Consider the following 17,784-nt stretch of genomic DNA (forward strand, 5'->3'; position numbering starts at 1 on the left):
AATTTTTTGTTGTTGCATCTAGGGCCATATCACAAACCATTTGAGACTGGTGCTATTACATGCCATGTAAGGTAAGGTACTGCTTCGGTGAAAAAACCTTTTACCATCATATGTGACAATAGATTCGTGATGGTGGTAATGTATGACAAGAAAATCTATGTATATAATCTTGTGTTGCTTTTTTAAGTTTGTGATATTTTTTTTTGCGCCATTGTGTTTTGTGCTACATTATTGCATTGTGCTATTGTTGTGTTGTGAAGTGGTTGTTGTGTTGTATTCTTTTCTGTTTTGTTGTGTGGGCTTCTATGTTATTCTTGGGTTTTCATTTTGCTTTGTGCTGAGTTATTTTGTTGAGCACTGTTCTGCTCTGTAATTCTATTAAAGATGTCAAGACAATGTGCTGAATTTCACAGCAATAGCAACTCATCCCTTGCAAGTTCCAGGTACAAGAAATATTTGCCACATTCTAATATGCAAACTTACAGTGGCTTCATTTCTTCAGCTATATAAGAAACAAGTCAGCCCAAAATGGTGGCAAGGACTGTTTATTACATTTGTGTAGGAAGCTGGCTCTGTATGTACCACGCCAAAATGAGGATAATACACCAAAATGAGGTATGGTGTGCACAGAGTCCAGTGGAACCCCAAAGAAAGGCAGAGGTAAAAGTAGTTAGCACCTTACTCTCTATTTGTGGTAGTGTGGGCGAGCAGTAAGGCTTTATCAGAGGGTAGTGTTAAGCATTTGTTGTACCCACTCAATCAGCAAATGATGTCAAACACTCAATGACTGAACTTTGACCAATTTGGTTTTTATCAAAATATTATTTAGATGAATTTTTATCCTACAACCAAGCAAGCCTGGCACAGGTAAGTGTATATGATACTTTTCAAGGCAGGTTGAACAATACAAGCAAGCTGAATGAAAATTACTTTGTTACAGGTTTGTAAATGCGTTCAATACAGTGGACATTACTGTTAGATTAATTTGGATTTCTTTACAGATTACTTTCTGGATTATTTTTTCTACTCAGTGTTATATACCAAGATATTACACAGGGACATTATCTAGAGAAAGGGTAAGTGAGCAATTTTTAGTTATTTTCAGTTTTTCAAAGATCCATACAAAGCCAACTCTAAACTTAAAACAATTTTTAGGAATAATCAGTCAATGCAATCCTATGGAAGGACATTGAGTTATCTGTTTAGATGTAAGTACAAGTTTGTGGGAGTTGGTATTCTGGGGTTAGAACCAATGTTCCCCCAGGTTCTAGGATGAATGTTCAAAGCACCCTCAGCGGCACTAGGGCAGCCGGGTGCAGAGTGCTGAGGCCCAATGCTATCCAGTCAGGGATAGGTGGCTTCCGGTTGATGGCTGCTCAGGAGCAGGCCACAAGGTTGTGGGAGCAAAGCTCCTGGTGTTAGGCACAGGGCAAAAGGGCATCTGATTTAGCACCCAAAGTACACTCACAGTTGTGCTGGGGCGGCAGGGTGCAGGGAGATGGTTTGGTGTTCGAATCCCTGTTGATTTCAATGGGGATTCTCGAGTTTCAACAGAGTCTGCAGACTCAGGATGAAGATTTTTTAGAGGTGATCACCAGTTGGAGAGGTAAGTTGGGATGCTGGTACACCATCGGTTAGGCCACCCAAGGCAGTGGGACTTTGGGTGCAGGGGTGTCTTTCGGTGTCGGGTTTTCCTTACCAGCTCTGGGTGCGGTAGGGGAGATCCTCCAGAAAAAGACTGCAGGCTTCGCTGGGAGATTCGAGGCGGATCAGAAATCCCCAGATCTCAGATCAGGATTGCCAAAAGACCTCCTCGTAGTGTTGGGCCACTTGAACTTGGCCGTGGGCTTTGGGTGCAGAGTGGTGCAAACTTGCGGATTTGGCCAGAGTCATAGTCTGTGGGTGAGAAAATCAGGTGCTCACAGAAGAAAAAGTCTTTCTTGTGGAAGGCAGGGCAGGTCCTCGGGGTATTGAGGTTGCTGGTTCCAGGACTCACTGGGATTTGGTTGGAGCATGCGTGATGTGAGGACAGCCTAGTAGAGCTGGGGCCAAGTCAGTGGGTGGCCTCCTCTTCTTAGTTTTAGCACGGCTCTTCTGTGCTTCTTCTTCTTTTCTTCTTTGTCAGTTCTTGTCTGAGGGGCAAGGTTTGGGGTTACCCATAAATAATCAATTTATGGGCATTACAGGTAGGTGAAAGTTGGGACCAATGGGTCCCTTCTTTGGGGTGGGTACACCCCTATTATGCCACCCTCCAGTGGGAGGGGGGCATATGCCCCACTCTGGTTGGCTGGGTCCCCCATCTGCAAGATGACGGGGACTGAGAGTTGTACTTCACCTCTCCTCCCCCACCTGTGGGGTGAGGTTGGTAAAGGTGGGCGCACTTCCCTTCCTCACTTGGTTTTCCCGATGATTCTCCTGCCCAAAGTGGGGGTCAGAACCGGTGGGGGCCAGTTGCTAGAAGCAGCACAAGGCCTAGGGAAGTTCACAAAGGTGACAAGCCTTTGAAGCTTTCCCTTCATGGACCCTGCCCATCCTGGCGGAGGAGACTTGGCACCTCATCCCAGGATGTGCATTTTCTTAGACCCCCAGAAGCAGCAGGGCTATCTAGCCAGGGGTCCAGAAACATGTCTGGTGGTGGCACCTGGCAAGCAGCCGGTCAGCCTGAACACTAGTGTTAGGCCATTTCTCAGGAGGCATCCCTAAGATGCCCTCTGTGTGCATGTTTCATTAAATCTCACACTGGCATCAGTCTTGGTTTAATGTGCTGAGACCAAACTTCCCAGTATTCAGTAAAGCCATTACGATGCTGAGGAGTTCATATTGACAAACTCCCAGTACCATATACTCCTAATGGCATTACTGCACTTACAAATTCTAAGAATTGACTTAGACACTGTAGGAGTACATGGCGCATGTACCTGTACCCCCTCCACTGGTATAGTGCACCCAGCTAGAGGGGTGGCTTACCTATCCCAGGGCAGTGGGTTGTAGTCATGGCACACAGGCATGAAACCCATGTCGACTCCTCACTTTGTTCTGCACCAAAGCACGCAGCCTGCAAAGGCAGTGTGTGTGTGTGCGTAAAGGTACAGGGTCTCCAAGGGTGGCACAATAAGTGCTGCAGACCTTCCCTGGCCACAATGCCCTTGGTACTTGTTTGGCAGTAAACCCAGGGCACACTCAGTCATAGCACATCAGCAGTTTTGCACAAAGTGGGGGCAACCATCCAAAAAGAGGGTACTTTCTTACAGTTTGCACTTCCATTGATCACTTTATGTGATATTGTCCGCGACGTTAGGTATAAGAATACGTAGGAAAAGTCTTAGAGCTGTCTGTGGAGACAATGTATCGATGTTGTGAGTTTGTCCTACATTCCCATGGCTAATCTCATAACACACTTTATCACATCCCCATGTCAAACACCTTGAGAACTCTGACAACAAGGAAGTTTTTCCACAATAGTAAGTAGAATTTAAATTTGGAAAATTCTAGAAATGCTGGGGTATATTTACAAGCTCCTATTGCCATAGAAACGTCAATTTTAGTGATGTTCCTCTGGCGATATGGGCTTCACCTTATATACAAGGCAGCGTTAAGTCACTTAACGTGGTCTAACAATGCCTTATAAATAAGGTACCCTTTCACACTATACTTAGCATGAAAGGGGTGGGCATTGGGTGTTGTGGTGGGCGTTCCATGGCAACACTCATTGATTTTGACGCTACCCCATATTTTTAAGGGTGGCGAAAATACAGGGCAGTGCCAAAATTAAGACCAAGGAAAACCTGGTCTTACCTGGGCGAAATGAGGAAATTTTCTATCATTTCTCCCTGTTTTTGCTGTTTCCATGTGTGCAGCACACATAGAAATAGCATAGAAGGTATCCGCTCCTGCACATAAACAATCATTAAAAAAATGACGCTTTGCAACTTCCATGTGTGCTACATTAAGCAGCACACATAGAAGTTTCAAACGCCATTTCAGATTATAAACAATCATTCCCCTCAACGCAGGCACCCTTGCACCATGGGCAGATAAATTAGCACCAGGGTGGGGGGAAATGCATGTCTGCACTGTATTCTTGTAAATGTAGTGCAGCCCTCCGTTTTAGAAGTGGTGGAGTTCAGCATTAAGCCAAGGAGGCTAATGCAGCGCTCCGCCACTTCCTTGTAAATATGCCCCACTGATTCTTCACATACTGAGACAATGATTTTAGATTTGGGACTTAAAGTCTGTTTGTTCCTGCTACAAACAACAATTATGACTGCCAAAAGTTTTGTGAATCTGCCCCTAGTGCATTATAAAATGTGTTTTCCATAGACTCAGTCTCCAATGACTATGAAAGCCCTTTTACATGTTATGAGAATCAGAACTGTGGTGGGAAAGTGGAAAACGTAGATTAATAGAAAAATTGTTCAAAATGGCATGCACTCTTAAGTGAGCCTCTTCATAAATGTTATTCTAATCATTTATGTAGTCGCCTTCAAAATGTTTGCAAAATATCTCACGTGTTGGGATTTGTGTGTAGGTAGGTATACAACACTCCCATTACTGGATGACAGGATTTTAGAAAGTGCACCTGAGGTTATAACAATAAATTACAATTCTTACCGAAGAAGGTACGCAACCTTTGCGTGTTGTAAAAAGAAAAAGTCATATTGTATATTTAATATGAGGCTTTTCTGTTATTGAATTTGATTTGCATTTAGACTGACATATCCATAAAATAAAGGTAACCAACTCGGTAGCTCACAATATTGTTCCCTACAAGCGTTCATGTTTATGATAACTCAAATTAGGGCCCAATTCACAATTCAGTTTTTAAACTGCTCTGCACTTGCGCAGATAAGAAAAATATGCATTTCCCACCTTTTCAGATTATTTAGGATACCGTTGTCTGGGGAGATACACAGAGAAGAGGCCCATCAAGAACCTCACTCCCAGCTGTAGCTGCTAAAGCGGGGTCGATGATGATCCTGGGGGCAATACAGGATGTGGACAGAAAGAACACCAATCTGAGTTGTTTGCACCTTTCTCCAAGACTCTGGAGCTACATAATTATTGGAGTTCAGATTTACATTCCCATTCCCTAGGAACATAGGTTAATTAATAGTAGGCACGCACATGTATTCTCTTTATGGTCCATGCATATCAATACTCCTCCCATGTCTAATATGGGTAAGCGGATTGTAGTCTTGTGACCTCAGAAGATTTGGTCACCATGTAGGGTGACCAAACGTCCTGGATTTGCCCACACAGATCTGATTTTCACCATCTGTCCCAGCAGATTTTGGAAATTGTGGCTCATGTCCCAGTTTTTAGAGGGGGTCAACTGAAAACAGTGAGAAGCACTTTTTGGTATGTTTTAAAGCTGTGCTAGTTAGCAGCTGTTATAAGTAAGCAATGTTATTAATAGGTATGATGTTGTTGTAGAAATTACATTTCATTTATTTTCTTAATGCATCTTCTGTGATCCTATGTTGATGAGAGCTGTAATTCGGCGCCATTCCGGGGATTAAAAATTGTAGTCCTTCTATTTTTCCAAAATGTCCCTGTTTTTGGTTCTCAAGATCTGGTCACCCTATCACCATGCCCAGGTTAGTGGATGGGAACAAATGCATAGCATAGCACTGAGCATGCCTACTGATTTGATATACATGGAGGTCCAAGCTGAAGTTGTGAGTGCAGTAATCCACCCTGAGTGCCCGTCACTCAAATTACTGCAGATCCCAGTTGCAAATCAGGACCTGCAGCCAATGAAATGGTGGCTAAACATTAATGAGGGACATTCCGCTCCTTACAAATGTGCATCAACATATTCAAGATGTAGGAGCTTTTAAAAATGAAGCATTGTTACCAAGTGCAATAAATTGTAACCAATGTACTAGTTTTAGTCACACTCTTGGTGTTGTTAGGTTCATTCACTAGTTACTAATGATCATTTATGTTGTAGAATCTGTGAAAGTCATTCTCAATTTTAAAACATTATGAAATTGAATACAAACTCAGTTACAAGGATTTCACTTTCAGTTTCCAACTAATTTTGGGGAAGCCTGTCACCCTAGACTATACCAGAAGTTCAAACTCATGAAAGCTTCAGGCTGTGTTCTGGATGGAACAGCTGTTCAGAGAATTGCTCCCCAAAACAGTTACATTTCTTTGTTGAAACACCAAGAAATGAGCAGGTCTGAATCAGAGAAATTGAAGCAAGTATTCAAAATGACAGCAAGCTTCTCCTTCAGCCCTTAGGCTCTCATTTATGAAAACTCTTGCATCGCTGTGTGAAAACAGCGATGCAACAGTTTGTACTGCGCTCTCCTTGCGACACCACGGATGCACCGTATTTAATGTATGGCCCACCATTTGGCAAGGAGTTACAGATACGTCAGCATTACTGTAGGCACAAAAGTGACGCAATGCTGGGGTGTGTCTGAAAACAGACACAACTCCAGCAATGTGTTCTTTCACATGGAGCAAGCCCAATGTGAAAGGGCCTGCGTCAGTCTTACGCCTGCTGTGAGGCAGGCATAAGATATTGACGCAGTAGTGTCCTAGAAGTGTCTCACTGCTCTACTTCTATGACCCTTTATTGCAGTGAAATGTCTATCCTACAAACATTATACCTGACACAAGTTCATTTTAGCATTCATAGCGCAGGCCTTTAAAAAGTGACGTATCTGCTTAAATGCGTCGCTTTGTAAATATAGTGCATCATGGCGCATTATTCACGCTGCTGTAGCATCACAAAAATTGAAGCAACAGCGGCCTAAAAGAGTTGCAGGCCTTGATAAATTAGGCCCTCAATTTTTAAGTTGACCCTAGGCAGCACGCATGCAGTGTCTTTGAAACATGCTGTATTCACTATGTGTGCTTTTATTCCGCCCCACGCTGCTGATTTGTTAATGTGCAAGTCGTTCTGAAAAGTCTGCTTCTATGTTGTTTGTTTTACTTTATGTCCCTCCTTCTCATGACTAGTTCCCTCCCCTGGACTGTTGGCCTAATACTAGTCTCCTTTCTCTGTAGGTTTTTTTCCATTTGTGTTTATGCTGTCTTTTTTTGGGGGTATGTTGATGGACTGTTTTATGAGTGCATCTGTTTACTTTCATTGTATTTATTAAGGTATTGCAGCTTAATTTTTGCTTTATATTTTTCTCCGTTTGGCTGTTTTGAAATGGTGCCTCTATAGTGCAGCTGCAGCATCTCGTTTCTGCTGTTCACCAGCATATTTCATTGGTGAATTGTACAGCCGATAACAGGCTTTGCCTGGCATTAGGTTGCAGTATTCTCTTCTCCCAGGACAGACTGCAAACGGTGGAATAAATACATCATAGGAGTGAAAAATGGTGGAACCGCCTAGTCCAGTCTGTACAGAGCTGGCCGACCCGCCCACCCCTGCCTTCTTTTCTGTTTACCATCTCATTCCCTCCTCCCACCTGCCGGTCTGTTGCCCAGACCCTACCCGACTGACACAGCCATTAGCTTGCTTTCTGTGGTCTTTACACATAATTCCCTTTCTCCGTTGTCCTGGTGCCCGGATTTATTGTCCTGTTGTTTTTGTGACATATTGCTCGTCCCTATCCCAGCATGTCCTCAGCCATGGCCTTGCTGCTAAAGCTGGAGCCAGAATTCAACCCCACGTTTGACTCCATTGGGCTGCAGTTTCCTAACCCTCAGCACGTGGTGAGGTGACTGTGTGTTTTTTTCCAGATAGCAGGGCCCTACCCCATCATTATGCCTTGTGTTCAGTGCTAAGAATACTGTTTATGGTGTCCTTGTGCACTTCTCCTACAGGGCTGGTTTTATTTGAAGTAATTTATAAAGCTGACAGTGGTGTGCAGTGCTTATTCCAGACACCACAGGCCGCAGTGCCAGTCCAAAGGCAGGTAGAGGTGGCTAGAATTTGACCTCAATCATTGAAGTAAACTGACCAATGGGAAATCATCCAGACAGCTTGAAGTGATTGATTCCACCTCAGCCCTCCCGTCCTTTCATAGGAATTGGCTTGGCGGTGAATCCCCTGTACAGCAGCAGAACTGTAGTCAGGCTTGAGACTCGATAGTGGTAAGTAGCATGTTCCAAGACATAAGTGGTCAAAGCTCATGTTCTTACAAGTGCTTGGAACCCAAAGTGTATTTTATTGCATAATGTGTGATGTTGTGCACCGCAGTGGCAGTTTTAATTCAACCCCAGGAGATCGAGTCACCTGCGCCCTGCCTGTGGCAGCACAAGACTTAACTCCCGCTCACCATTCTTTGAGTACTTATGGAAGGTATTTTGTTGATGTTTGCTGGAGATAGAGGGCTGTGTACAATGCACATCTCCAACTTGAATGAGCCTAAGACATCTGATAACCATGCTACTAGCCACTGTTGACCAGGCCTTACGTCACCAGTGACCAGCAATTCAATCCAAAGCAGCGAAATGTATCCCCAGTAGCATTCCATTCATTTGTTTTTACCTTGTCTGTGCCATAGGAGAAATAGACCAATTGAAAGAAAATCTGTGTTTCCCTCTCCCTCAAAAGGTGTGCGCCGGGAAACAACCTTTACAACGCAACTTTTACACCGCACTACCATTACAACGAAACTTTTACAACGCAACATCCATTACAACGCATGCATTTACAACGCAACCATAACAACGCATGACACTACAAACGCACACCACTACAACGCATGCCATTACAACGCAGTCATTACAACGCATACCATTGCAACGCATAGCATTACAACACATAGTACCCTTACACTTTCCAACACTTACCCTACTGTTGCACCCCCTGGAGTTAGAATAGTAATTTTTACCCCTACACTATCCAACACTTACCCTACTGTTGCACCCCCTGGAGTTAGAATAGTAATTTTAACCCCTACACTATCCAACACTTACCCTACTGTTGCACCCCCTGGAGTTAGAATAGTAATTTTTACCCCTAGACTATCCAATACTTACCTTACATGCAGTGTTTCCCAAACTGTGGTCCGCGGACCCCCAGGGGTCCGTGACACATTCCCAGGGGGTCCGTAGGCAACAGTTTTAAAAGCACAGAAACTTTCTTGTATAATTAGCAGCTTTCCAGCAACAATACAAGTGTCAAGAGAATGCCAGTGATTAATGTACCTGCTGGTGAGTGAGGAGAGTTTTGTTCAGTGGCAGCTTTGATTTAACTAATGTAGCACAGAGAGTTAATGTGCCTACTGCACAGAACGTATAAAATGCATCTTAAAAAGCAGTATTTTATGTGCCTATGTGTGCGGTTACTGCTTTTGTCACAGAGATTCTTTTGTTACTGTGCACTTCATAAGTGACAATCGTAACCTAGCAGAGGGACCTATAAACTGTCATCAAAGAGCTGCTTGCAAACTGCATGGTACCAGTTAGTAACTTATATTTTGTCCCAGTTATTAATTATTCTGATGCTGCTTAAAAGAGATATTTGGGTGGAAATACATTTTTAATGTTAAAGTCAATGATAGCCACTGTGTTATGTTCTGAATCCTGAGTTTGTGCTTTTCCAGACCAAGCACTCTTTAAACATTTTATATACACACTGATTTACATGTATGATTCAATGTCTCCATATGTGTGTGATGTAAAGTGCTCTGACATCCTACCATGGTATGAGAAATGCTATAAAACAAATGAAATACATGTGACAGAGGGCCTATTACTTCAATATAAAAAACTAAGGGCCAGATGTACAATCTGTTTTTATATGCGCGAACGGGTTCGCGAACCCGTTTGCGAATGCAAAAACCTATTGGGCCATGTACATAGCCTATTTCGCGAGTCGCAATTTGTTTGCGACTCTCTAAATAGGTTTTGCAACTTGCTATTTGGAAGGGGCATTCCCTTAACAAATAGCGAGTCTCAAAACCATGTACAAATGTTTGTGGTCGCAAAATAGTCACAATTACCACCTACTTCAAGTAGATGGTAATGCATTCGCAAATGGGAAGGGGTCCCTAGGGGACCCCTTCCCCTTTGCAAATGCATGCAAAATAATTTTTTAAGGGCAGGCAGTGGTCCCAGGGACCTCTGCCTGCCCTTAGACAATGAAAAGAAAACGTTTCATTTTCTTTTTTTTTAAATGCATGGTAAACAGGCTTCATTTTTTTTAAAACTGCTTTATTTAAAAGCAGTTCGAGACATGGTGGCTTGCAGAGCCCTGCAGGCCACCATCGCTGGGAGGGCTGGCATTCCCAATGGGCTTGCAAATTGCGAGAGGCTCAATAATATTATAGAACCTCGCAATTTGCGACCCCATTGGGAATCCCAAACAGTGTTAAACACACTGTTGTACATTTCATTTAGCGACTCGCAATTTGCCACTCGCAATGTGTCACCAATTGCGAGGCGCTAAATGAAATGGTCGTACATCTGGCCCCAAAATCCTTGTACTTTGAGTATTTGTTTTGTGCACAAGTGTCTATTTTTTTCAAATTACTGTTTTAATGTTTGAAATTTAACTCATACAAATTGCTTGGGGGTCCCCGGCTTCCAGTGGTAACTCAATGGGGGTCCTCGGGAGTCAAAAGTTTGGGAACCACTGCCTTACATGCAATGTAATGTTATGCGTTTTAATGGTATGCGTTGTAAATGTAGTATGCGTTGTAGTGGAATGCGTTGTAAAGGTAGTTTCAAAGATTTTGTTGTAATGGCATGCGTTGTAATGGTATGCGTTGTAATGGATGTTGCGGTGTAAAAATTGTGTTGTAATGGTAGGCGTTGTAAAAGTATGCGTTGTAACGTCATACATCCGTGTGGGCCACCCTGTTTCATGGTGTCCCTTGGAATAGGAATGGAAACAACTCAGACGAAATTAATTGTGGTTGGACTGCACTGGTCAGGCTCTGTTGGATCTGGACAGGAGTCACCTGTTCCCAGTCCATCACTGATCAACTCTTGAATGTTCTGCATTTTTTTTAATATAGAAGATTTCCTTTGATTCCTTGGCATTGTGGAGCTTTTCCCTGCAGACATTGTGTCTGTGAGTTTGCCTACGAAGATTAGTCTTTGGGGCTGTCCGTGAGCAGACCAGGTCCAGTCTAGTGAGTACGGTGTTCCATATTGAGTTTTCCAGGTAACTGCAATTCTTGACCATAACACAGGACTGGCCTTCTGCCTACCACAACTCTTTTACACACACCATATGCCAGCAGATTTTCCAAAAATCGAATCTTGCAGTGGCTGCCCAGGGAAGAACTCAGCCTTGTTGGCTGGTGGAAGAGGCTCAGCTACAGACCGACTGGAGGCGAACAGAGAACCTACCAAAAATCTAGGGCCCGCCGCAATCCGTATGAAATGTAAAACGAGCATCTTAAAATTAAAGTGGCCTCTGCATCCACTGTAGTTTTCACTAATTTAATAATACGGTTGAAGAGGAAAAAATATTAAACAGAAATGTTGAGTTAATGGGAGGCATATGATTGGGCCCGGCAGCGATGGAGTTTGTGGCAAAGCCAACAGCTCTGACTAAACACTTATACAGTCCCAAAGGCGAGACTTATTGGTTATGCCAATGCTTGTTTAAATAGGACCTAAAACAGCAATTCTTCATCGAGGTAACATTTTTAACAATTGAGCCCGACTCTTATCGACATGACATTGAGGATAAGATGGACTTTTTTTATTAAATCCCTTCCTAACTTCTCGTCTACAATGGCCACGCTTTGTGATCAGCGTTGTTCTGGGTTGCAAGTTATTCAACAAATTATCAAATCAAATCTTTCAAGCCCGCTGATTACTATGAGAACCAAAAATTAAGAAACATTAGTGAAAAACGTATGCAAAAATCACATAGACTACACCAAGTCCCTTGATTTATTCTTAACCAAATATAACGATATAGCTACATTGATGTTTGTTTGTAATAAAGCCTATACCAAAGGCTGTATGTGACACACAGAATAGTTCAAACATATTTGAATACATGTAGAGGTAATTTCACAAACGACTGAGGATTAAAAGCTTCTTATGTTGTTATTATTTTTATATGACTCTTGATTACCTAAAAAGGCATCTTGGCGCTAGCTGCATTTACAGAGATGAAGATGCCCCACAGTGTAAGAATTATTGTGCAGAGAAAAAACAGCCTTCCGGAAGGCCAGCAGATTAGGCATGGCTTTAACCACATGGCTGCTAGGCGTTTTCCCCTCCTGTGCTGCAAATTGTTGTTTTACATTATTTCATGACGAGCTGGCGTTGTCATCCGCGCACGGCAGGTAAGCGCCATGACGAGCCCAGCTCGTCATTAGCTTCGAAGGGGTTAATGTCTAATGGGAGTGTATTCCAAGCCCTTGCAGCTTCCAGCACAAAGCCTTTTACCACCCCAGACAAGCGGGGAAATCTAGGCACTGCTATGAGTTTAGCACATGCTGATTGAAGAGACCTGCCTGGCGTGCACCAGTTAAAGCTTTTCCTAAGAAAGTATGGACCATGGTCATGCAGTGCTTTGAGCATGATACAGAGTACTTTAAAGATAATTCTGTGTCTGACTAGAAGCCAGTGTAATGCTCTTACAACTTTGAAATGGACTGGTATTTGGGAATTTTAAACAGAAGCTGAGCAGCTGCATTTTGCAGTACTTGCAACTTATTTATGACATGCCGATGAGCATTTTGATATACCTCATTGCAATAGTCAATCTTCATCACCAAGGAATTGACTTACCACTGATCCAGGCATCAGTCCCATTTGAGAGCCAAGTCCAGATTTCTCATCAAAGCCGCCTTGCATGTGTGCTGAAAATGGCTGTAAAATAAACATGAAAAGGTTTTTTTCAAAAACTGAAATTATAACAAAGGTTATTCTAAACATTAAAAAATCCTTATCAAATATCCTTAGTAGTAAATTCACAAAATGCATGTATCATTCTAGCAAAAATATGTGAATTTTAATCTGCTTGTACAACATATGTCTACTTTTCAGCTTTAGACCAGTGTGTGGATGTCTGATGTAGAAATGGGAAAAACCTTCCCTTTATTTCCTCCTATTGACTAATGCAAATGTGGAAATTCAGAGTATGGCTGTAATTTATGGTTCTTGCCAGTATTCCAGCACTAGTACCCGACCATTATGAGATAATGACCCTGAAAAGGGGAGAAAACTGCAGAATAAGTTTTAGTGTGTCTTTCCACGTGTCCCCTACTCTGGTCCCAGAAGAAATCTTGTCAACGTCTTGAACGCTTTTGGCATAAAAATTACAAATCTACAGATAAAGATATTTATTGCAAGGCCTTAAAACAATACCATGTCTCAATCCGATGTACGTGAAGTCCATTTTTTATTCAAAAGGTTGAGCTCTCCAAGAACTCTCCACTTGACATTTTTAAGTTAGTAAAACTGTTCTCTTATTTAAAGTATATTTCTGCAGTCACTACTTCTTCTGAGGAATCCTGTAACAGTGTTCAGTTCTTTTCTAATACAATAGAAAATATCTTCACCTCCTTTCCACAAAAAGTTAGAGAAGTCGCACCGTGTGGTCCATGGTCTTCTCATCTGACTTTTTGGAGACTTTTTCCCATATTTCAACTCTTTCCATCCCAGAACTCCAATCTCTCATTTCTAAAATTAAATCAGGTTACCGTTTTGATCCTGACTCACCTAATAGATTGGATTTAGGTATGGAAGCTATTCTACCTGTTCTATGTGAGCTACTCAATCAGTCTTTTACAACTGCCCAGATTCCCTCTCAGTGGAAGCATGCGGCAGAGGTCCCCCTCCTTAAAAAAACCATCCTTAGATTAGGCCAAACCTGAAAATTTCAGACCTATTTCTCGGCTTCCTTTTTTTGCTAAAATAGCTGAGAAGCATGTCAATTAGCAAATGTTAAAATATGTGGAGAGAGAAAAGATCTTTACAAAGACCCAATAAGCGTTTTGACCCCACCAAAATACTGAATCCACACTCCTGCTTGCGGCGTAACATTTAAGACTCATGGCTGATGAGGGTAAGACAGCTGCCCTGGTCTTGCTAGATCTGAGTGTAGCCTTCAACACTATGGGCCCCATTAGTATGGCGTGCGGACCTCGGGAAACGGGACCACCCGCTGAGGGTTCCGCACTCCAGATTAGGAAGCGCCCGCCACACTGGCGGGCGCATCGCGCATTTGCAACATTGCGGTGGGCGGTGCAGAGAGCACCGCCCGCCGCAATGCCACAATGCTGGGTGTGCGTTTCAAAGCACAACGTGACAGGCACTGTGCGGTGCCTGCCACGTAGTTCACTGAAAGACAGGGGGGTACCATAGGTACCCCCCATGTGCACCCCCCACTGCCTGGAGTCCCTTGGGGCCCACAACGGGCCCCCGCAAGCAGACACCGCATGCCTGCCACTGAAAGGCATGTTCACAGCCACATTGTAATATGGCTGACTAAATTGAACCCTTTTCCGCCTAGTCGACTTGTCGACCGGGCGGAAAAGCAGCAGACGGTCTTTCTGTCCGCCGGGGACCCCCCAGCCATTGTAATATGGCTGGGGGGTCTTTGCTGCAAGGATGGTGGGCAGATCGCTCCCGCCGGGCCAGAGTTGACTACCGCCGGCCCGGTGGGCGCAATCTGCCCGCCATCCTAATGGGGCCCTATGTCTCAGAGCCTTCTTCTTGACCACAGTTGTAGGGTTTCGGTGTTCAGGGTGTAGCCTCAAGTTGGACAGCCAATTTTCTCCAGAATTGAACCAGGTAATCCAAAAGTTTTTGGTTAGATAGATCTTCTCATTACGGTAGCGGGTGCCACAAGGTTCGGCACTTAGTCCGACCCTGATTAATATATACATGCACCCTTTTCTGGATGTGATGGATGGCTTTGGTTTCAAAATCATGTTGTATGGTGATGGCACCCAGTTAACCATCTCCCGATGTCTGGATGAGGGCATCACTGCAACTAATTTCAGGAATTACCTAGTAAGTAGACTGCGGTGGTCCTAAACCAATGGTGAAAAAACAGAGGTGTTATTGTGAGGAAACAGCCCACTATCTGATCCACTACATGGTGGCCAGATGTGCTGGGTCCTATCCCAACCCAAAATCCAAGATCAAAAACCTCGGAATTTAGTTAGACATTAATCTTGCTCTTGATCATCAGATAGTCAACCTGGTACGGGTTTGTTTCGGCATCTTAAAGATCTTTTGTAAGGATTATTCGCAGACGAGGCCAAAAAGGCAGTAGTCCAAGCTTTACTTGTATCCAGGCTAGAATACGGCAATGTGCTATACCTGGGTGCTTCCCAAGCCTGCATAAGAGCTCTTCAACACTTTCAGAATGCTGAAGCTAGAATGCTGCTTAAAGTGGGGGTTATGCTCTGAGATACATTCATTGGCCGCTGCGCTTAACAAGCATTAAAATACATACATACATACATACATACATTGGCACCCGATGAGGGAAAGAATCGCTTTCTAAGAACTTTGCTTGTGCTACAGGACTATGAACTCCAGGGGCTCCTGTTACCTAACCTTCTAATTAAACCTTACAATCCTACTCATCATCTGAGGACAATGGGTGCTGCACTGGTTATAGTTCCCAGGAAACCCCAGCACACATGGGAGGTCTCGCCTTCAGCTATTGGGCCGCAAAACTGTGGAGCTCCCTCCATGCTGAGTTAAGGCAAGAACGGTTCAAGACTATCGTCTGGAAAAATTAAAATGTAGTTCTTCAGGCAATCATAATATCGCTCATCTACTAGGAGCTCTACTCTTTTCACTGGTACTTTACAAATGAGATAACAAAACATAACATTACCGCCCCCTTTTAACAGCTAGTAAATTGCAGCTGGTGGAATCCTGGTTGTACCTGAAGATGGGGATAGGGTTTTTGGTGCATGGCATGGGGAGGATCCCAGGGTAGCTTTTACAAGTCCACTCCCTTTGTGCAGAAAGAGGGCAGTCTGGGGCAGGTCATTAAATGCCTGTAGCCCTAGCATCTCCACAGCCAGGTCTGCGTATTCCAGCCTTGGAATTACCCATATACGCAATACTGGGTGAGGAATATCAGGCTAGTGAGATGGTAGGGGGGAGGAATGCCCAGATATACTGTTGTAGGTCTCTCAAATTGGGGGCACTCGACAGTTGTAAGATTCTGGCTTCCCAGGTGAGTAAGGCAGCTATAAGTGCAGAGGGTCTGTGTTTCTTGTGACAGTCTTTGTAACTGTTCGCCCCAGAGAACAAGGCACAAGGTAACCATGCTTAACATGCATACCTCCCCCTCCAAGCCATTCGCTAGTACCACAGCCTGTGTACCCTATTGTCTCAAAATATGTGAAACTATACATGACAAACAGCAAAACTACCTCTGCACTCTCCATCTCACGATTTGGTCAGTAGATTCTTCTAGCCTCTGAGCATTACCACTGTAGTCAGCAGCAGATGTGTTAAAACATCATGGCTCCTGTCAGGCATGGGTACTTTTTCCTTGCTTCAGTCGGGTCTTTACAGACCCAGGGAGAGTTCTAAGAGGAAGTCCTTTAGCTCCTTCTCTCATCTCATTTCAGATATGCAATGGAGAATGAACATGCCCAATGAAAGAATGCATTTAGAATCCTATTTTCATCATTAGAACACTCAAGAAATTCACAGAAAACTTTGAAGGAACTTTACTGTGATCCACTAGCATGGCAAATCAAACTGTTTCACAAAACCTAACAAATATTCCCTTAAAAATCTTCAATTGATGAAACGTTTGGATGCAATTCACAACTTAAAATATTGACATTTCATATCTATGATTAGCTACTCAGCCACACCTCCCATGTTTCAATGGACTGCGCATGGTGACATATCCTCATAGATACAGTAATCAGAAAGGTCCACCTCGAAGAAGGTCAGTGTGTATCCTGTTGTTTATGGAATACACACAATGTGTTAAAATACCCCTCACACACCAAAAGGGCCCTTGGTGTCATGCTTCATCATCGGGGTCTTCCCGCCCGGCTGCTGGACGGGGCAGTGCTGCGACAAGCGACTACGCTGGAGCACCTTTTAAATGTGGTGCTATGTGAGTGAATTTGAGTGAGTGTCAGTGGGGTCAGGGGTGATGAAAAGTGATGTTAAAAAATACCTGGCCTAGTGATAGAAAAAACTATTTAATAAACACTGGCTGGTATTATTAAAAAGGTGGTGTCGAAAAGGTTAAGCGGGTTAATGGGCTTACTTTCCTGTGAGGGTCAACATGTTTCGGGCGCCATGCCCCTTCGTTAGGACCGGGGTCAGATCCCCCTGTCACTCACTAATGTTTCTCCACAATAAAGTGTATGTACAAAAAGTGTGGTGGTGATCCTATTTATCGATGTGTATAGATATACATTTTATATTAATACACTTCCCTTGCTAATGCTAAGATACTGATGTAGTATGCCTGAAAGACAAGAGCACAGTATTATTAATGCGCGGATCCCACAGCGCTATTCTCTGAATTACCTGTAAGAGAAAAGGACAAACATACATATAGCAGTAATCTTGTGCTAGGGATCCCAGAGGAGAGTCCATAGTTTCTATAATTATTGAGGTGATTGACTAGACATAGTTAAGCACACACACGGTTAAGCACACACACTGTTTACATGTACAGTACAGTAGGTTAAACTGGAGAGAGTCTATACTCATTTTAAAATACATACTTAGCAAGGTGAGGAACAATGCCCCATGAGCCAACTCTAGACAGAAGGGTATTTGAGGGTCCAACTGCAGGTGAGACAAAGATGGGAAAAAAAGAAGAAAAAGGGGGGTTTTTCTAGTCCCAGTATTCTGATGGTAAGTACCTTAAAAGACAACTATGGTAGTGTTACCACG

The 17,784-nt window shown here is 43.4% G+C and overlaps 1 protein-coding gene across 2 annotated transcripts in view; it reads right to left on the reverse strand.

The window, feature by feature from the left end:
- The window catches only part of COL5A2 (collagen type V alpha 2 chain), a 342,059-nt gene that overhangs the window by 138,095 nt on the left and 186,180 nt on the right, over window positions 1-17,784 (reverse strand). For both annotated transcript variants that reach the window (XM_086955351.1, XM_086955352.1), the window contains one exon: window positions 12,673-12,753. In XM_086955351.1, coding sequence (XP_086811477.1) covers window positions 12,673-12,753 — 81 coding nt within the window. The remainder of the gene's footprint in view (window positions 1-12,672; window positions 12,754-17,784) is intronic.

Source organism: Lissotriton vulgaris, chromosome 2_1 (genome assembly GCF_964263255.1).
Source record: "Lissotriton vulgaris chromosome 2_1, aLisVul1.2, whole genome shotgun sequence".
Lineage (NCBI taxonomy): Eukaryota > Metazoa > Chordata > Amphibia > Caudata > Salamandridae > Lissotriton > Lissotriton vulgaris.